This window comes from Sipha flava, unplaced genomic scaffold (assembly GCF_003268045.1).
Source record: "Sipha flava isolate LNK unplaced genomic scaffold, YSA_version1 68_pilon_pilon, whole genome shotgun sequence".
In the NCBI taxonomy this organism is placed as follows: domain Eukaryota; kingdom Metazoa; phylum Arthropoda; class Insecta; order Hemiptera; family Aphididae; genus Sipha; species Sipha flava.
Genome location: NW_020273608.1, coordinates 950,509 through 972,994, shown reverse-complemented (window position 1 = coordinate 972,994; position 22,486 = coordinate 950,509). Strand labels below are relative to the sequence as shown.

Here is a 22,486-nt window from a genome sequence, read left to right as displayed (position 1 = left end):
ATTTAATACATAAATTAGCGTAAAATATTAATATTTTTATTTTCTTAAATCAATTTATCAAGTTTGATATCCTTGATGAAAGGGATGAGGTTCACAGTGAATTGGATTAGACCGATGGCTTCGTACAGATTAGTTGGGATATTAAATTTGATTTTTTTCGGTGTAGTATGAGCGGCAGTCTATTATTATATACTTAATTGATAATATTTCATAGTTATGAAGTGCGTGTTGTTGGTTTCTCTTCGTCTCTTAGATGATCATTTGTTAGACGAGTATGACTGACTTTTAATCGGTTGATTTTTGTGTTTATTTCTCTGGATGTTTGAATTCGATGTCATGATTCTACGCTTTGTTTGTTTGTTTGACAAAATCATTTTTTTCAAAACTACTACATTATTATAGTATGCTCACATACTTTAGTACACGTTTCTTACGTACAAACAACACATACACAACTCTATTGTAATGATGCAGTATAATAGGGTTTTCAATTATACACTTCGTATTACGAGAATAATTTAACTAAGCGTTCTAGTATAACACCGCTGTTAGATTTTCTGTATTGTATCAAGCCAGTAAACGATATCCATTCGATTGCGAAACGAATTGTGAAACAACGTTGCTGCAGCTGGGAAGAATGACAACAAACACGTTGTCACGGCGCACTCGATAGACAAACAAACGTACATTTTATTATGAAGGTATTTTGTATTCTATTAAAGTTCCGTACTGCTATTATTGTATAAAAAAATCGTGTGACATGTCGTTATTAGATCGATACCTCGACCAAGTCCAAAGGGTATTTACTTCAAAAAGAGATAGAGAAAGACAGATATTTTTGTTTTATTATTTAAATTTTTCAGGCACCCGGTAAACGCATTACGGATCGATTCCTATACGACAGTTTAGGTGTACTTATATATCATGCAATACGTCGCGTAGCAAAAAAAAAAACGACGGTGAGAGACGAAGTGCTTAAAGTAGCGACAACGGTCTCAGAACTGACAGCATTGGTAAACGGATGTACAGTATTGGCGCCGGGAAAATGGTCCCGATGGAAAAACGTCGGTGTCGGGCAATCGGCGATGGCTCCGTACGCGGACAATTGATGCCCAAAATGGATTGTTTCGTTCGGAGTTGTTTTCAACTTTTTTCAAATTTTCGATTTTCGGTGCAAAAATTCGACCGATAATTTGCGCGAGTAACGATCGATCGGTACGGGGAACATAATACAGGCGGCTCACGTACAGATATGTGTAACGATGTTAGGCAATTTTCGTTTTTCGGCCTAGCTAATAAGCGAGTTAAAATAAAAAAAAAAAAAAAAAAAAATCATCGGAAATATCACTCGAAAATATATGAGCGTTCGTATAATGCGTATTAATATTGTTACCGCAATGCGCTGTCCGTGATCTCAATAATTGGTTAATTATTAAATGTTAAATATTAATGTTGATAATTATCAACATGATACGGTGCGCTGCGAGTTCGCGGACAAATCGACATTCGACACTGTTTCCGAAAATATGTCTTTTGAATCGATTGTACTGTTCGCGGAGTAAACAAAACGATAATCGTTCAACTAATCCATTCGGCAGCCGCTGTTGACCGCAATGATCGACGGTTTCCAAAAAACGTGCAATTGTTGAACGTAATAATCGCGGTCGTGCGCGCTCCGCGACAGTCATCAGTCATCTGGGACAACAAACGCGGTCGACAGAATTTAAAACTTGTTTTTCCAATCCCTCGCCGTACACGATTCGCTATAACGAGCTTAACGTTATTCTGTACTGTGTCAAAAAGAATCGCGAGAGGATAAGAGGAGGATGTAGCGCAATGTCTCGCATTTCCGTAAAACGTATAATGATACATAATACACGTGCGGTGCATGTAGTATAATATTTCACATAAAGTTTCTCTCGCCAAAGTTCGGATAAGCTCCGACGTTGCTCAGACCGAATAACAAGAAAAAAAAAATCACCTCTCAGTCGTGTGGGATCACACCACGCTAACGAACGCGGAACTATCTCACAGCCATCGGATCGTGATAACGCCATGGGCGCCCGCAGGAGGGGGGGGGCAAAGGGGCCATTGCCCCTACTGGGAATTTTTGTTTCAAAACTATTGTTAATTTCATACCACGCATATTAATTATAACATAATTTTATTGAGATCCATTTATGAAGTTTAGTAAAATTTATCATATTTTTAGATGTTCTAAAATGTATAATCTTGAATATATTTATTTGTTTACAATGTTTAGGCAAGACTGCATATCGCTTAAGACTATAAATTCTCCCGAGGACCGATTTCTATGGTATTTGATTTTGTTCTCATATATTTTTAGATACACGTTGTGACTTTTAGAATTTTAATCTTGCCCCGGATGGGATTTTATACTGCGGGCGCGCTTGGATAACGCGGTCTCCGCGAATAGCATTCGTGTTAAGTAATTGTTGTTCAGCAGACGAACGAGATCGGAGTGCGATCCAGCCAACGGTGAATTTTTCAGGGAATTCATTATCCAAGCTTAACGAAAAAAACAAAAAATAAAATACGAAACCGCCGACACACTCGAGTGTGAGATCTGTACGACGATAACGATTCGTTTTTGGCCACGAAACCCAATTATTTTTGTCTTTAAACAAAAAAAAAAAAAAAAATTAACTAAAACGTAAACCCACCGCTCGCTTACACCTGAACGTAAATGCATTATGGTTTCTCGCCGTAATGCTGGCTGTCAACTATTGTCCCACGTTTTCCGTTCATTTACAACTTTCGCGTGCGGTTTTATCGTCAAACAATTGCGTCTACGTAAAGTTCCGGTTGCGCGGGTACATTCATATAACGTAATATCGCGTACACGTCTCGAGTTATTACACGTCTACGGGGTCATTTTTGTCCCTAGGTTGTATTTCTACTATTTAGCCATGAATATGCGTCAATAGGCAACACCGCGCATAGCACGTACACGATACACGCCAATAACGTTAATCAAAATCCAAAAAAACTAGAGCTCCCTATTTCACGTGTATACGTTTTCACGTGCTCACGTGAAATTAAGGTTTAATTTATAAAACCCGTTGCTTAAAATTTCACGTGTATTTATAATTTTATTCACGTGAATCCGTGAATTTATATAATCACGTGAATACGTGAATACGTGAATTTACATAATCATGTTTGTCGCCATCGGTCCTCGTATATAATGACTATGGATAAACTAGGCCTGATATTAAGTACAACTGTCTAGGTACCTACGTATAGTAAATAATATTAATAACTTATGTTTTAAATTATGACGTAAATAATTTAATATTAATTAATATACATTAAACTTCGTGAAACAAATTTAAGCAAATAGATAATATTATAACAAATAATGTACAAATAAATAATAATCTAAAATATTATAATAAATAGATTATGTAATAATAAATTATGTATAAATAAATATTAATCTAAGAAATTATAATAAATAGATAAACAAAATAATGAACGAAAAAGACATCTTATTTATAATTTTTAATTATTTTTTTATAATATAATAGTGGTCTTGCATCCACGTGATGCCCATCTACACTCAAAAATATATTTAGCGCAACAATTTTCGATTTTGGTATAAAAATCAATAAAGTCATGAAAAGAGATTTCATTACATACATATAGGAATTTTTATTCGTATTTATGATAATTGTTTACAATTTTATATTGTACAATTGTAACTTGTAACGTTTAATCAAAATTATGGTATCAGTGTGTGAGTTCTATTTTCACAACCGGACGCCGTGAATAATTCACGGTGAATTACTACGAGCACATAAAGATTTCCCGGCACACAACTACTTATCCAACAACTAGATAAGTCACATGCGACGAGCACTACAGAATTCAATAAAAGATCATGAAGCTAATCAATAAACTTATAAATACATTTTCAAATAAAATAAACAAAATAAATAGTACCTAAAATCGGTTTTTGTAATGCAATATATGACCACCATGTAGGTATCATTAACAAAATTAATAAACTCTTTATATTTTATAAATAATTATTTTTTATACAGTCAAATTTTTGATTAATGCCAGTTCACGTGAATATATTAATTCACGTGATCACGTGAATATGATTCAGATACGTGCTCACGTGATTAAGCTTTCGTTGATTGCCGTGTATTAACCATACGAGATTTATTTTGATTCATTCACGTGATCACGGTATACGTGAGCACGTACATTCATATTCACGTACAAAAACGTGACCCCTAAAAAAAAAACCCAACTGTTTACACTACGAATCCAATGCGTCGAAATATTTTTTAACCGATACCGACGACATTTGGTCACCACGTTTGTTTCACGATACGTGTGAACAAATACACGCTATATTTTCCAACAATTTTATAGTGTTGAGTTCTTTTTTCGTTCTGGATACTGAACGGTATAGATCATTTTCCAGGAAGTTTCAGGCCCGGAGGTCACCCATCGAAGCACCTTCGTTTCGGGGAACAAATCGCTCCGCTTTGGGTACGAATAATAAAAATTATTTTATTAGTTGTTCATTTAATAACATCAATATTACCGAATGAATAGTTCACCGGGAGGGAAGTTCACGCGGATAAAGGAGAACAAGGTTTTGATTTCAGATGCTCAACTCGTCCGTCCACGAAAAATTGCGATGAAACGCATCGAAATCGAAATAACAGTAATGATATCGCGTACGGAAAACAAAATACAATAATAATATGTAATCGTATGTATAAATATAATATGTAATTGTATAATAAATACAATAATGAATATGTCGAACATCTACGTCGCATTATTGTTTACGGAATAACTGTTATCCAGTGTTGCAGTCGCGGGTAGATAATAATTTTATGATTTATTATAATTGTGCTAGGATTTGCGTTGTCGTTGTCGTTATCACCGCGTCGTGATAAGATAACGTGATGTAATATATCACCGATCAAAGCACTTTTACGACCTCGTCCGTTGTGTCGCATCATTTTTTTTTTTTTTTTTTTACGCTTATCGCGACGACAAAAAGTTCATAAAAAATTCCCCGGCGAATACTGCGCATTAACGTATTTCTCCCGATCGTCACTGTGCAAACACCAGTTGGTTTACCCGTCAACGGTAACCTCACGCAATTCAGTCAACCTACGCCCGTCGTGATCTAATCGCTTTTAACAAACCTTGTAGAAACCAAATACGTTCATTTGTCAAACAATCGGGGTAGTTACTTCTTGCATCTGTTCGTTGCGCATCAAGCTGCGTGTAGAACTGCGTTTTGGTGCAAAGAAAAAGTAGTTTTTGTACGTTTAATTATTTATTTTTTTTAAAATATTTTTTCCGTTCTCATCGGAAGAATGTTCAATGACGATCTACGAAAAATATATTACACATATTACGTGTATAAATATATTACGCACACGAAGAGAGGTTTAACGTATACCGTGCGAACAGATTTCATGGAAATAAGTTCGCCGCACGATGGCTTCGGACTGGGTCATCACAAAAGTTTCGATTCGTTGCGCTCGTATAAATATTTCCCTTACGCAAATCGTCGTGCATCACGTCCAGATGCACTGACCTCTGAACGTTACGGCTGATGCGCATTGCCGCTGAAAATTATTGGAACACCCGTACTACGGTCGGGCACCGTATTCGTTTGATATTTTATATAACTGGTGATTACAGCTTGAGGGGCCTCGCTACTGCCATCAATTTTAACTCAAAAGATCTTGAGTTCTGACACGAAACCTAAGTTAATTTACGTTGTTCAATTTGGATTTTGAAAAAAAAAAAAAAATGAACTCTACTCGTACAGATCGTACGGAAAATGTTGTGAAAATCAAATTTTATATTATTATGAACTGTAATTGAAAACTTTTCGATAACTTATTGTTTTCTAATTTAAATACTTACTACATGAGATTTGTCGTACTTTTTTTTTCCTGTTATTTACCGACATGTACTATTTACTTACTTTTAACTTAAAAAAGTTTAAAAAAATTTAAATTTTACTACGGATATTTTTCATTTTTATCTTGCATATTTTTAATTTTTTTTTATACGTATAGGTAAATCCGTAGTAATGGGTGATAATCCAAAATGCTCCCAGTGAGTAAAGATCCTTAGTTCGACGACGATACGGACTACACACTACCGGTATAGAACAATATAGAGGTGACACTCGATCAGGTGATAGGGTTACTATAAGTATAAAAAGTGTGTTTTTATTTAAAATAAAAAAAATGAAAAATGTCTACTACGAATTTACATCGAATGGTTTTTTCCCGCGTATATTATGCTTAAATTGTTGGCGTCCAATTAACACTATTGAACCACGACATTCAATTGAGTATTATTAAAAAAACCGAACTACATGGACCATTGGGTAGCTATAGTACTATAAAAGTGAAGTAGGACAAACAACTCGATTACGTTTATATTATTTGTACTCATAAATATGTTACGTTTTTATATTGCATTTGTAGTTTTTCCAAAGTTGAAAATGTTCATAAACAATGGATGGATTTTGTAGAACTTAGTGGTGCGGAAATAATAAAATTAAAACTAAACAGTGTTTTATGTTTAGCACATTTTGAGAATGATTGTTTCTTACAATATGTCCGTAGTGGAACATTAAAAGGAAATATCATTCCTACAGTCATTGTCAATGGCCAAAATCGACAAATATACAAGTATCATATATATATATATATGTAATAATATATGCAACACAAATTTTAATAAATCTTAAAGAGTATCTTTATTTTACTATTGTAAGCTAAACAATGTGCTCCTGAAATTGTATTTAATTTACTGCAAAATAAAGATCTTAAAGTAGAAACCTCAAAGAAATTGGCTTATTGTCCAATACATGTTATTATAAGTATATTAATTTTATTATTTAATGATAATTTTTTTAAAAATAATAAATTAAATAACTATGAAGCAAAATATTTAGAAATAGAAGTAAGTATGTGTACACTATTTGCAGATAAAAGATTTTTCAAGCAAGTGATCATACTAGTTCTTCATCAATTACACCAAAATCAAAAAGTAAGTTTTATTGATTGTGTATGAATAAATGTTATTAGTTATTTTATTTTTAGCCTAAAATATTGAATAATATAGATAATATAACCCAGCCGAATTCAGACGATACCCTCACTAAAAAATACCTGACGAGATTGGTTTCGTCTTTGAGAAATGAACATTTTCAGGCAAATAAAATAATAAAATCACTAATTCAATAGTTAAGGAGACAGAAAAAAAGCCTGTTGCATTGAAAAGTAATATATGTTAATTTTAAAACAGATTAATACTTGAAAAGTTCATATTATTTATTGTAAAATGCATAAATTATATTTGTAATAAAATTATTAATTTTCATTTTTAAGTGTCATCAAAGTACTTAATAACAAACATTTTGTGCATAAATATCAAGCTATAATTACTGAAAACAACTCTGGTAAGAACAAACATCTTATTACAAATCTGCTTAAAAATAATATTACAAAAACAGTCGCCAGAAAATATGGTATTGAACTTTTGCATTGACTGAATTTTTATTCGTCATTGATTAAATATTATCTTCTCTTTCTTTTAGTAAACGGTAAGTTCATGTAAACGCAGAACCTGATTTTACCGTAGAAACTATCAGGCTTGACGAGAGGGGAGAGAGCAGGGAAGCAGGCTTCAAAAAAGGCCAGGGACCTGACCAAGTTCACTACGTCTTGGTCATGGTGTCGAGCACTTTATAGATCACCAACATGAAACCTACCCTAATAATTATAGCGTACACTGTATAGTTATAGCGAGTCTACAATAAAGTGAAAACTACAATATTGATCTAAAACGTAGACGAATAACATTTTCAAGATAGACCCATTGGTATAGTTAGGCCAAATAATTATTTTAATTTACCCTGTGGAATAACTATGACTGCAATTACATTATCTTTTTGGTATACACATTTTAAAAGAAGACACTGGATGTCAGTGGCTAGTTTAATTTTTCGTACGAGAAGGGCCTGGATTGATTTGTCCTTGAGACCCTTGATTTTTCTCCACGGCCCTGGAAACTTTGAATGCCTCGACAATTACTTCTAGAAATTAATCTATATATCGAATATGATGGTAAATATTATCATGGATTTTTGAAGTATGTTTCCGAGCTTAATAACGATTATGTGGATAAGTTGGTTATGATACCGAGTGTTTTATAATCATGGTTGTTGATGTTAACGCGTCGTGGAAGTTTTTTGTAGGTTATTTTTTATTTTAATCTCTCTTAAACAGTGATCAAAAAAGTAATTTAATTAGATGCTGTATTTAATGTAGTAAATGATACCGGAGATAATATTGTCAGTTCAACTTTTGATGGTTACGCTGTAAATATTATGGTTAAAGCTCTTGGGTGTAAACTAATTGTAAGGCCTGAGAAAATAATTACCTTTTTCATGCTTCTAGTTGTAATGTAAACATAATTTTAGATCCGTCGCATACGTTCAAACTGGCTAGAAACGCTTTCGGTGAAAAAACATATGTATTGATTTAAATTATGAAATTATAGACTTTGAAATTCCTAATATTCCAACAAAATTAGCACGGAAATTTAGCTAATAAATTAAAATAATAAATGTTTTTTTCTGTAAAAAAAAAAAATTAAAGTTAAATTGGCCGTCTAACTTTTATCTCGGTCGGTTGCTGATTCACTGGACTACCGTACGAGTGTATTGCACTTAAAAGATTTTGAAAACTATACTGCTCTAAAATTAGTTTTGTCTATATTTTCAGCGATGCAACTGACATGTTTGATACTCGCTTCTGTAATACCTGATAGTTTCAAAGGAATTCATTATTAATCAAAACTATGATGAAATATTTTTATTTCAATACAAAAATGCATTTTTTAATTTTTTATCCCTTCGTGACGTGAGCACAACGCTGCGCGTGTACAAATAATTATGCCGTACGGAACGATCCGTTTCGCGCACACGCGCGCGTTTGTAACATCGTTCGAACGTAATGTGGCATCCACTGGTCGCTGGCGTAAAAACGATATTATAAAATATTTAGGGCCGGAAAACGTTGATTACCGCGCGCGCGGCTGATACCTTTTGCGCGCTCATACCTTGTGCGCGGTAAAAATTAAACAACAATCATGTTTGTCGCCACGTGTAAAGGACGTTTTATAAACGACACCTCGACGTTTCTTGCGTTTTGGATTGTTGCGAGCTTTTCCGCAGAACCGTATGTCCCCAGTCGCGTTTGTTCCGAAAACTCACGAACCGACCGGACGGACCCATTTGGCTTTCATGCAACCTATCGAATATCGTTCGTTCGCCTGATCGGAATTTTTTACCGTTTCGTGTTCAACAGTTTACTTTCGATTTTTCCTATATTATTATTGGTTACTAGGAGCACGTAATTTTTACACCACTCGAGGAAAGTTGTTGACCAACTAGGCATTCTCTCTATCAGTAACGAAACATAACGATGCGTGTTAAGATGGGTTCGATATCATCAAATAAACCAAACGTGATCGTAACGCTATCATTGATTTCTTTATACCCTTCGGTAAAAACAATCATTTTAGAATTTTATTCTTTACGTCACGTTATTATTTTCAACGCAACTACTTAAAATAATAATAATATTTAAAAGAGCGCATATTACTTTTCGTACTAATCAAATGATTGCAATGCATAAATATTCCGACCGATTGTACAAACGTATGATAAATTTACATAACCAAACCATATTAATGCATCTACGCACCCGGGACAATAATAATACTATAAGCAAACGGGATGATAAATAAAAAATTGACTTCGCCTCTTCAATAATTATGTTTATATTAATATAAAATTACGTCCGTCCACAATAAATCATTTTTGATTTATAATTTAAACACTGAAATTAAATCGAATGATTTATTCGCACCTATAGTAAATGTTCGGTGTAATAAAGATACGTTGAATTCATAGCGTGCGCGTAACAATGACGGGTAGAAGTGAACAATTATTATAGGAGTTTCATGGCTATAGGATAAAATATTAAAAAAAACCTAGAATTAAAAAGATAAAAAAATCCAAGTGGAGGATGATCGTTTATTTTCACGATTCATCACGAAAAGTACCTCTTCACCCCGGTGTATTATTTAGTGCAAAACAGAATAATAAAAAAAAAAAAAAACATTTATTCTCTCTCTATATATATATATATAGGGTAGTAGAATTATGAACTGTTAGGTTGCTGTTGTGTACGAGCCGGTGCGATTTTCCTCATATAATTGCTCATCACGGTATTGGAAATTATTATTATTTTATTAAACTGTTTTCGTAGGGTTTTTCATCGTTGAAAAATTAGAAGACAAAGCTGCTGCGGTGACTTTATCCGGGGGACACGCCCTGCACTGAAACAATATCGATAAACGAACGCGCACGTTACATTTTATAAATATACAAATATGCAGCATTAGTTGTACGCATATACGATTCGTATTCATTATTTCTACTGATAAATGGTATTATTATTATTATTATAACCGGGCGAACCGTACGATTGAAACAATAAAACGAATATTGGCGATTCGTTACAGCGTAGAATACAATATGGCGGCTAATCGAAACGCCACCGCTACGTTTGTCGTATTGTACGAATGTTTATTGGTGTTGTCATAGATGACGGATTGCTGTTGTTTCACAGCGATCAATCACCTTTATAGTCTTATGCCGTCGATCACTGCGCGGACCGGATCGGAAGCGTCGCGGTGTCATCTCAAAAACGTCAACAGAAACGGCACGAACACGAGGTCGGCAAATAACCTGTCGTTCTACAATAATAATAACATGTACACTCGTACGTGTACGACGAACCTGGGCACAAACCATTTCCGCCATCTTATGCTTTCCCATTAGATGAATTGAAAACACGTGGATTCTCTTTTCCGCCAAAATCCACAGTTCGTACGTTTTATATTTTGCAACAACTATTGTTTTGCTTGATGCATGTCTGCATGGGTTTTAAATTTCCTGTATTGCGAAATAGTAATACAGTCGTAGTAAATAAAATAATAAGTTCACTTAGCGATGAATATATAATTTATCCACGAAAGATGTGAATATTCAAAAACTTCTATGTGTTCATTAACAGTTTGTACTATTGTCGCGTTATAAAACCGCAAAAGTTCACCAGTGGTTTCCTCGCATTATTAGTTCGTTCGTATCGAACGCAATGTGCAAAACGGTTTATAGAGTTAAATATGGTCGTGTTGGTAGTTCGCGGGATTGGCTTTTGCCGTTAATAATAATAATAATAATCCCCTCTCCCGGCAGTTGAAGTGGAGTCATCGTGCCGATCCTTTTAACATAAGGTGTCGCTAGCTTGCAAGTTTCTCCTAAAATCTTTTCCACACTCTAGTTGTCTCATTTTTGATTTATTTTATTCTCTGTTCTTAACGTGACGTTACGTACCTAAACCCGTCCTCTCTTTGATAGCTAACTCTATTTCACCTTTTCATGAATATATTCTGACTAATATTAAACATTCCATATATGAGAAAAGATAATAATAATAATTCTTGATGTCTCATCCGTTATTTAATAATATAATATTATTAACAATTAAAGTATCATATCGCGCTGAATATATAATGGATACGTTCATGAATATGAGAATCGAGTTTTGTGCAAACAATCGTAAATTATTATTTACCTAGCAATGGTATTGCGTTTCGTGCGCGACCTATATCGGGACATTAGTCCTGTTCAAATTATCCGTGGCATTGTTGTTCGTGAGTACACGAGAAATGATAAATTTGTTTTAAAGGGCTAAATACTACGAGGGGAGATTTCGCGAAGCGGTATACACGCTAAATCTGTTATAATGATATAATGTTAAATGTCAGGGCGTGCACACGCTTACTGTCTCGGCTCACTCCTCGGTCGGGCGGATTAGTCCAAGAGTACCCAGGTGAAAGTCTTGATTTATCTATTCACCATTTCAGTTGAAATATAAATCATGTACCGTTGTGTATCTTTGAAAACAATACGAGTGCCCTCCCGTTCTAATGAGCCTAATGACCCGGGCTAATAGGAATCGACCGTTTTTCCGGTGATCTAATTGATAACGGTATCGTGTTGAGCTTTGGCCGATGTTTCGTTGCCGGTGTGCGGTTTCGAATGTTCTGAGTTTCAAGACTTGAATATTGATTTGCACGTATCGGATATCGTAATAAACAAGCATTAGACGTCAATATATTATAGTCAAGGCCGTTAGAGCGTTCGCATTTTATTTTTCACCTTGCTGTGTCAACGCTAAATGCAAAGTGAATTTAAAAGCTCTGTGCCAAAATAAATTAAATATATTAATTTTTTTAATTTTTCATAATTTTTATCATATTGTAAGTTGGATTAGGTCAGCGCAGATTAATTTGGTATCAACTCTGTAAAATAAAACAAAAAAATAAAATATGATTAAACAAAAAACATAATTCGCAAATATACTTCCGAAGTATTTAAATTAACAATATTTTTTTACATTCATCTGTACGCTAGGTAAAAAATATTTAGTAATAACAAGCATAGTAGTGAATAAAATCATAGAAAATTAGTTTTTTTCAGTAATAATTATAAATGAAATTTGAAAATCGTATCGGTACAGTATTGCAGCTTACGATGCACGTATCTATGTATTGTATACAAACATTTTTGCTATAAATTTTTTTGATATTTTAAAAGTTCTTTCTGATTTTAAAATAAAATTAGTTATGTTTAATTTTATCATTCGTGAAAAATATAATATTATACTAGGAAAAAAAAATACCATTCAGATATTATTCTAAAACACTAATTACACGATTTACGTAAGATGTATAAGTATATAATTATCTAATTATTCTAGTGTCTAGATACGTGGCAAAAATGTACACCTATATAACCATTTGATACAGCACTATTCGATGATTTAATAACTGAACTTTGATTATCGATATTGTTGTAATTATTAACGTATACGAATTACAATAGGAGTACCTAAATAATATGTACACATGTATTATATTTAAACCAAGAATACCGAAAAATATCATTTTCACTGTACGTGCATTATCGTAGAGGAATCGATAAACTAATTAGTTGAAACGTAATAGGGTTCTGTATAATATAATTAAAACATTAATTAATACAATAGTTATTTAGAGCTACGGATTCGTTCTCTCGTTGCGCGGATGATGACATAAAATCATTATCGTTTTCCTAAATTGTAATTAATTCCGTATATTATTATCGAGATAAACGTCCTTGGACCATTTAAAAACTGTACACTCGCGATGGCAATAATTTAATACGAATAAATAAATTATGACGTAATCTGCAATGTTCAAATTGATGTACACCGCGCACATAGTCGCATATGTCGCAAACGGATTGTAGCGCGTACGGCGATCGACGTGTAAAATAATTCACGAATCGTTACGTTTAAAAATTTGGAAGGCTCGTATACGGTTTAATCGAACCCTATTCGGAGTAAGGAAAAAATCCAAATCCTTCGGGATTGATCGAGGTGTGATTCGAGTGAAAAAAAATGTCAAATACATCGAGTACGGGATGACGGCAATCCAAGTGAATAATAATTTCTGAAGAACTGGACGATTCGATAATCTTTTTTATTATTTTTTTTTCTCAACAATAAATAAGATCGGAAGCGATTCGAGCGTGCATCGTGAACACTAAATCTCATCGTGTCCGTCCGTCCGTCCCGTTAACATTCACAAATCGTTTTGTAAAAGGTTGAGATTTTATTTCTTCCGATTTATACAAAAATCTACGGGCGGAGAATATCCCATAACCTAACGCCCCCCTGGAGGACGTTTTTACCATCCCGAGAAAGAGAAAAGATATATATATATATATATATATAGTGAGAGAGAGAGAAAGAGCGAACGGTAGACGTGACACGTATCGGCCTGTCGACTCTGCGTCGCCAGTATAATAAATCGCACGTGAACCATAGACGAAACGGCCGGCGAAAAGTTACTGTTCGGAACTTTGTACAATATTTGTGTGCAATGATGCAAAATTACGTACTTAAGCAGGTCAAATTAATGAACCGCCTAAATCTTATGGCGATCAGGCCCCAATTCCGGGTAGTGCGTGCGTTAAGTAGTCGATAAGATCATTGCATAATGCTTTATACTTTATGTAGAGTAGACGATTTAAGTTTTTTTTTTACATATGTGTTTTCTCGAGGAACCTATTCAATACTGTAACGTATTCACGTTGATGACTATCGCTGCAGTTTCTGATCGGTCAGCGGATGCATTTTTAGGTTTAAAAACTGCGTAAACACCATACCAATCACATATTTATTAATATAATTATTTTATTTTTTTTTTTATAGACCTCTAAATCACCGAAATACGAATATCTATATCAATATTTTCTGTAGTTGAATATCAGTCGAATCCGGTTCATGTTTTTTTTTTTTTTTTAATTTTGAACAATCAATGTAAACCGGATTGTTCTCATTTCGTTTCGATTCAGCCAACCTAAAATTAAAAATCGTTTTTGAACGTAAACCAGTTCGGTCAGAGAGAAGGTTATGATCTCGATAACACATTCGGTACCGGTCACATTACAATACGACGTGTTACTACACCGCGTATTGCATAATTGTTAACGGGTTTTTTTTTCTACGCTTTAGCGCAGTATCGTCAATTAGTACGACGCACGTACGACTTGTCGTCCGATTCCCGTAATTTCTCGTCGATCCACTTCGTTTAATTCGTTTTTCCCTCCCAGTAAAATAATACGATCGGCTCGACACCCGTTAGCGCGTATACATTTTAATAACTTATTTGTAACTCTAACGACTATCTCACATTTATACAACGTTCGCAAACGATCGTATAATAAATTATAATTATTACTGTTATTAGTATTAATGCAGCGAACATATCTGCAGCGGTATTGCGCGTGCAAACAGTATTACGTCGACCGGGTCTAGTTATCGTAACGACGAGTATGGGTAATCAGTCGGTATTCACCGTGTACAGTTAGTGCTGTTATGTAGGGTTATGGATCGTCAAAGCCACCGCCAAGAAAAGACGTTTTCAATTCGAGAATGTTATTTTATCTATATATTTTTTTATTTTTTTTTTTTTATCTCCTTCCCTCGCTACTCGTTGCTGCACAAGACTACTGGCCGATTTCCGCGGCCTATCTGGAGATCGAGAAAACGCGCGTTTCCTTGCGCGTTAGGTGGGCAACGACGATTTTCACGGGTATTAATATTTTTTTACATTAAGAATGTACGTAAGTGGCTGAAAATCGTATAGCGGAACAGAGCTGTTGAACCGTGACATGCGTACCGGTGTATAAATATTGTTGTCATATTTAGGTATTGAAAGTTTCAATAACAGTACACTAGCGATAAGTTAATAAATACGTATATAATAGTTATAAAAATAAATACATTCACATATTATACAATGTTATAAATCAAATCACACTGCGGAAAAATTATCGGGTACAATAACGAAAACGATCGCTTTTGAAAAAGTTAATACGAACATATTGTATTAAAAATAGTCGACGGTATATAATATAGTGCTGGGACAGTTCAGTGCGTTAGTATATTTGATAAGTATTTAAACGGCTGAAGATTTTATCGATTTGAACCTGTATGTCTTTCGGTAGGTCTTCAGCTAATTGTTCATTCAAGAAGTTCGCCACTTCAGCGATCTGAAAACAAACGTGACGCAAACGATTACTCGAATATCTCGTCACAACCGGTGTACGGGACCACTTACCTCTTCCTTCCAAAAGTCGACGGAAACCGAAAAGAGTGCGTCAAAATCCACTCGGAGACCTTCGGTGTTGAAAGTTTCCCGCGTCGGAACGTAACCGATGGGTGTGGGTCGTGCGGTTCCAGGTTCATCGTCTACCCTGCGAAGTATCCAGTCCAAGACTCGAGAGTTCTCCCCGTATCCGGGCCACATAAATTTACCCTGAGTTCCGAAAAAATGAACAAGGTATTATTATTACTAGATTATAGACGACTATAAATGAACATTAAATGGGACGTGAGTTCGACTGCATTGCGTCGTTTCCGGTTAGATTTGAACAGCGAATCGCAATCTTATCGACCACCGCTAAGGAATTAACCCTCCCCCCCCCAAACTACAGTGATAACACATGTATGGCCTCGTGGTAAAATTCGATTTATGGTTAGCACTATGTTAGAGAACCGGTGTGCGCTCACCTGATCGTCTTTTCGGAACCAGTTGACGTGGTACACTTTAGGCAGTTTGCGACCGGGCACCGCCGTCTCCATGGACAGCCAGTGCTGCAGGTAATGTCCAAAGTTGTAGCCGAAGAACGGCCGCATGGCGAACGGGTCGTGCATGATGGACTTCCCCTTGTGCTCGGCCGCGGCGGTGGTCTCCGACTTCATGGAAGCACCGACGAACACTCCGTGTTTCCAGTCGAACGCCTCGTACACTAGGGGCACACCCTTCGGACGTCTTCCACCGAACAAAATGGCGTCGATGGGCACGCCTTCCGGGGACTGCCAGTGGGGGTCGATAATCGGACACTGTTCGGCCGGTGTACAGAACCTGTGAAAACCAAGGTCGTCCGGAGACAGTTAGATTATCAAGAAGACCGGAAAAATATCGGAAGCATCGGACATGAAACACGACGGTCGTGATTTGAGTTCATATCGATTCGACAGCGTTTGTTCATTTCAAATTTTGAAACTCGTCGCGACTTTATCGTTCTAATTATTTCAGATTCGAAAAATTAGGTTAAAAATGCTATGTACATCGTTTTCGTGTTGGGATATTTTACACGACAGTTTCCCGCTTTCATTGTCCAATGCATGTCCTACACCCTTACTGATCGCAATCAACGACTGCCGACTTACCTGGAGTTGGGATGCGCGGCCGGTCGCGAGGTGCCCGGGGTCCACGGTTCGCCCTGCCAATCGGTGATGGTCACCCCCGGTTCTGGGGCTTCCATGCCTTCCCAATAGACACCGCCGTCACTGGTCTGTGCCACGTTGGTGAATATCGTGTTCTCGAACACGGTGTCCATGGCCACCGGGTTCGTGGCCCTGGACGTACCGGGTGCCACGCCGAAGAACCCGAACTCCGGGTTGATGGCACGCAGCTGCCCGTCTCTGTCGAAACGCATCCACACGATGTCATCGCCCACGCATTCCACCTTGTAGCCCGGCAAGGAGGGCTGCATCATGGCCATATTGGTCTTGCCACAAGAGCTCGGGAACGCCGCTACCACGTACCTTTTCCGTCCCTTTGGATCCGTCACACCCAAGATCTGTTTACAACATATAGAACAGTCATTTACCGGCTACGGTGGCTAAATCGAAATTATTTTGGATAACCGTCCGAGTTCGTTGGTCATAGTTTAGGCCGTGGATCGATATGACAATATTAATTTTGCTGTCTCAAAACTTATTCGTACAAGTCTCCGGAATTATTGTGATTAAGTGATGGAGTAATTATTAGGTTCATTATTATTAAATTAATTATTAGGCTTAGGCGCCTTCCGAAATTAAATATTGGCCCGTCATGGTCTTACTCGAATTAAGCCTAAGCTCGCAACGATTTTTACGATTTAAATTTTTTTTTAAAAAATTAAAAAAATATGCAAATCATGATTTTCATGAAATGTGATTCCAAACTTTTTTTCATGCGCAGGCGTCGTTTTCTTTATAACACAAAATTATGGTGAATTTCATTGTGCTTGTTTTTTTTTTTCTATGGAAGCTATTAGTATCAAAGTGTGATACGTATGATTTTCCGACTTTAGATGTAGGGCGACACACCATTTATTTTTTATTTTTTTTTACTTTACACAGTTTTATAAGCTATGCTGAGTAAACTCGCGAATTATTGGAATCGAAAGCGGTAAGAATAACTTCACGCCGTCAACGACATGGTATGCGTCGTTCTCGTTGTTCACGGGGAAAAAATGTCCTGTTCCACGCGGTACGTTCATTACACAACACGATTGCACAACACGAGCGTGCAGGACCTACAGAATGAATCCGATGGTCGGGCAACCCACCCTGGTCCGGGGTGACGACGACAGATCAACACTGCCGTCAAACTCGCAATACTCACCAGCATGTGTTCGGCCAGCCAACCTTCGCGTCGCGCGATCGACGAGCCGATCCGCAGGGCGAAACATTTCTTGCCCAGCAACGAGTTGCCGCCATATCCGCTGCCGTAACTGACGATCTCGTCCGTCTCGAGTCTGCGGAAAATCACAACACTTGACATTATTACCATTGCCGTATTTAGACTTACTTCTAGGGGGGGGGGCTACTTAAACGTTTTCTTTGATTCAGGCTTAAAATTTACAGTTAAAATGTTTGCTAATATTTATATCTGGTGAATCCTTAATATTTGTAAGTTTTTTTTTTTTTAATCTAATTTCGGATCCACTTAGAATCGACTTTTGTATAGTTATTTTTAAACACTTGTTTATGTTTTGAAAGTTACGGCTGTGTTTTATTTGATTTTTCCCTTTTACCTTAAGTATGGATCCGACAAAAAGCCCAATTTAGTAATTACAGCCACGCGTAAATTGATTTCGTAATAAAATGATCCTCATTAAAAAAATTTGAAATGCGTATCTCACATATAATCGATTCCTTAAATATAGATTCAGGGGGAGCGATCGCCCTTTGCCCCCCTTAAATATGCCCTTGCTGATCACTCGCATGCGATGTCCGACGGTTTTTCCGCCCCAGCGCTATATTTATACATGCGTTCCGGCCCCGGCTAGCGCGTAACCGCGTCTCGAGCCCGCGCCCAGTGGTCGTACGCGACACATTATTATCGTTTACACTTCGTCAGCGATATCGTCCCATATGTGATCGATTCGAATATCGAGCGTTCGCTAATTGAACGATATATTTTTTTTCCCCGTCGGATAACGATTACAATAATCGCTCTACATGTTGGAAATCTGTAAAACGTATTTTTTACCATATCGATAAATTACGAACGTTAGCGCGTATTACGATTCGACTTAATAAATCAAAAGTTAAACACGGTCGATGGGATTCGGTAAATTAACGGTAAAAGTTTGAAAAAAATATTTACACTTAAGATTTAGATCTGCAGCTGGATTGATGGTAAACGAAAAACGTAATTACAAGCACGTATATTGGGAAAAAATTAATAAACGCGCATGCTTCAGTCGTGTTCAGTCGATGGAACGAAATCGCATTTTCTACGCGCAACAGGCGAGATAACGCGAACGCTCGCGGGGACTAAAAAATTACAACGACAAAGCGGCGGTGGGTACACGTTAGTTTGCCACGATCATAGATTCGGGTTTTTATCGACGAGATCCTGAAATCACGAGATCCAATAACCGTTACTAATTCAGCCTTATGTTTTTTGCCGGGACTTGGGTCGAATAGGAATATTGAAAATAATCGCAAACATTATCGTTGTACTGACTTGTGCAGGATGATGGTGCGGTCGGGATCGCAAGGCCAATGCGGGTGCTCGATGCGTCCGTCGGCTGGAGTGCCGACCGAGTGCAGCGCCTTGACGAAGTAACAGTCGGCCTCGGGCGAGTCGAGTTTCTCGAGCACTTGGGTCCCCATGCGGGTCATGACTCGCATCGAGCACACGACGTACGGTGAATCGGTGAGTTGCACGCCGATCTTCGAGTACGGGGAGTTCAGAGGGCCCATGCTGAAAGGGATCACGTACATCGTCCTGCCACGCATGCAGCCTGGGAACCGCTCGGCGATCGCCCGATCCGCGTCTTCCGGGCTCATCCAGTTGCCCAGTTGTCCTTTGACCGATCCGCGAGGCACGTTCACTGCGACCCTCCGTTCTCTGGTGCATATGAACGTCCTGCTCTCCACCCTGGCCACGTCCCTGGGACTGCTCCTAGCCAAAAAGCTACAAGCACCGCTGAGTTAGTCATGGTAAGGTGCGAACGATGTACGCATGTACGTATTTATTGGAAGGCATAACGTAAATACGCTTACGCGTGGACGTACATTTTTGTGAATTTATTCAATACCGAAAGAAGAAAATAAAAAACAGCTTATTTGTAATCATTGTTTACGTATTAAAATCTAAATGTACAAGGCGTAATGGGAAGGTACATGAACATTGATTTAAAACTTAACCGAAGAATGTTCTTATCATCGTGGGACATACTGCATAACTATTCGCGTTATAAATTCACCACCTTCTTCCAATGGTCACGCGGAAAGTTACTGAAGACACGTCACGACCGGTTTCACAACAATTTTGTCTAAACGCCACAGATTGTTTCGAAACGTGTTTTCCAACCATGTGCGCGTCGATTGTACCACACATCGACGTGCAGGTGAAATGTCGAAACGTAATTGTATTATTATTGAGTCTTTTTATTTTATATAATTACCCGTATATACATATATATATACATTAACTGCGTTCAGTTCGCATCTTATAACCCGTCGCCCACGATAGCACGCGTAACCTATTCGATTAAAGTCCAAACAAATTAACGGCTATACAACGGTGATAAAACGTGTAATAATTGGTGTTTTTATTCGATTACAATTCAACAATAACAGTTTTAAATCGTATCATAGTAATGATATTAATAATAATAGTTAATAGCAAACGGTCAGTAAAACACAAAACGTTTGAAGTGTTTTTTTTCATTAATCAATCAATGCGAGACGGTTTCGTGCGGATCGCTGCAAAATAATAGAAAAATACTTAAGCCGATTGTCTGGGAAACCAGTGAGCAAACGTTGCGTCGAATGGGGGATATAAAATCTGAGACGGCGGTGGATTTAAAAAAAAGATTTCTTCAGCAAACAGAAAAAAGTATGAAAGAATAAACTCTTAGTGACGGACACACGTTAGGCGGGTGAGGTGGGGGGCGAGGGGAATATAAATGTTCACTATAAAACCGGTGAACTGTAAAACGTTGTTGAGTTTTGTAATTCAGTTCATTTTTTAGTGTACCATAAAATAATTTCAGGCCGTTTCTTGAAATTGACCGCGCGGTTACCGACCGCGTTGCAATTAACAAGCTTTTAGGGAAAAGTTCTTTACGTCGGTTCTACGAGTTTTCATCGGAACAGCTATTCATGTGCGCGCACGTTCGTCAGATAATTAATTAATAGTTTCATTCGTGGGGTACGCGCGAGATCGGATACGATCCGACGTCCGAAGTCAATTCCGAAGAGGTCAATCGAAAATGTTTTTACGGCCCCGACGAAAAATTGAATATTCTTTTATGTTTCCGAATAAAGTGAGATCTGCCTGCAGCGGAATATTATATATTCCTTGGTACTTCTTCGTTCCACATGGTGCATATGTAGATTTTCCAATATCGTATTTATGTTTTTTTATTTTTATTTTGTTTTATCGATTTAATAAAGAATGTAAAATACAACGATTTTATGTATTATTACATATTATATATGTTTCAGTGAAATCGTATTCATCCGAAACGAACACGAAGTATGTGTCGTATTCACAACACGGGAACAAAGTGCGTTACATGCGCGCGTTACCAATACCCGTTTCTATTCCGCGTAATATTCTACGCGGAGTCCGTTTCGACTACATAAATATTATCGGATACCGTGGGATTACAGAATAGACGTTTGCGTTTTGAACGCGGTGAAAAAACATTTTGATTTTCTACGCATTCATTTTATAATTGATTTCGATTTTTTGTGATGTTGTTACGAACAGATTAAAAAAAAAAAGTAAAAAATAAAAATCCCACATCGTTCTAACGTGTTATGCAACTAAACTGAATCAGGTTTTTAATTAATCGTAAGTTTTGTTTCAATATTTTTATTTTTATTCATTTTTTTTTTTAACGATCAACCGCGAATAAACAGCAAACCATAACTTGCCACTTATGCGTTTTCCTACCTATTCGTTCGCGCGCGCCTCGTACGGCCGACGAAAACCGATTGATCGCACGTCGTAGTTACACGCGTTCTCGTCTGGTGCGGTGCGATGCGTTTATGCGATTTATTTGAGCGCTGTTAAATGAATTTGAGAATAAAAGCAAAACGTCCATCCACCAGAAGCCGGACGAAAAACGCGTGCCGTAAAATGTCACGGTCGATCCGACGCGGGTTGTCGACGAAATAAAACGTGTGCCCCGACCTAGTGGCGGATTCGGCTGAGATGCGGGTGTTAGTGCATTCCGAAATGCGGGCCCTAGATTTTCGTGTACGGTATAAGATAATTTGCATTATGATTATATTTTGATTTGCGTGCAAAGGTTTGTACAAAATACTTTACAGTCGTCGAATATCGCGTGACGATTCAGCAAATTATTGATTACTAGGGAACGGATTTATATGTAATAAAAATACATAAATATGTACATATGTATGTAAGTATAATTTATAAAATATGTACTAAAACCATCCAAATATGTAGGAAAAAA

The 22,486-nt window shown here is 36.9% G+C and overlaps 1 protein-coding gene across 1 annotated transcript in view; it reads right to left on the bottom strand.

Annotated features, from left to right (window-relative positions):
* Positions 1–15,548: 15,548 nt before the first annotated feature.
* Positions 15,549–22,486, bottom strand: part of LOC112691952 (phosphoenolpyruvate carboxykinase [GTP]-like) — a 9,668-nt gene continuing 2,730 nt past the window's right edge. Inside the window, exons 4-9 of the mRNA XM_025566431.1 lie at positions 19,516–19,968; positions 18,166–18,298; positions 16,944–17,356; positions 16,281–16,635; positions 15,829–16,026; positions 15,549–15,760 (exon numbers count right to left, since the gene is read on the bottom strand). Of these exons, the coding sequence (XP_025422216.1) occupies positions 15,647–15,760; positions 15,829–16,026; positions 16,281–16,635; positions 16,944–17,356; positions 18,166–18,298; positions 19,516–19,968 (1,666 nt within the window). The 3' untranslated portion in view covers positions 15,549–15,646. The remainder of the gene's footprint in view (positions 15,761–15,828; positions 16,027–16,280; positions 16,636–16,943; positions 17,357–18,165; positions 18,299–19,515; positions 19,969–22,486) is intronic.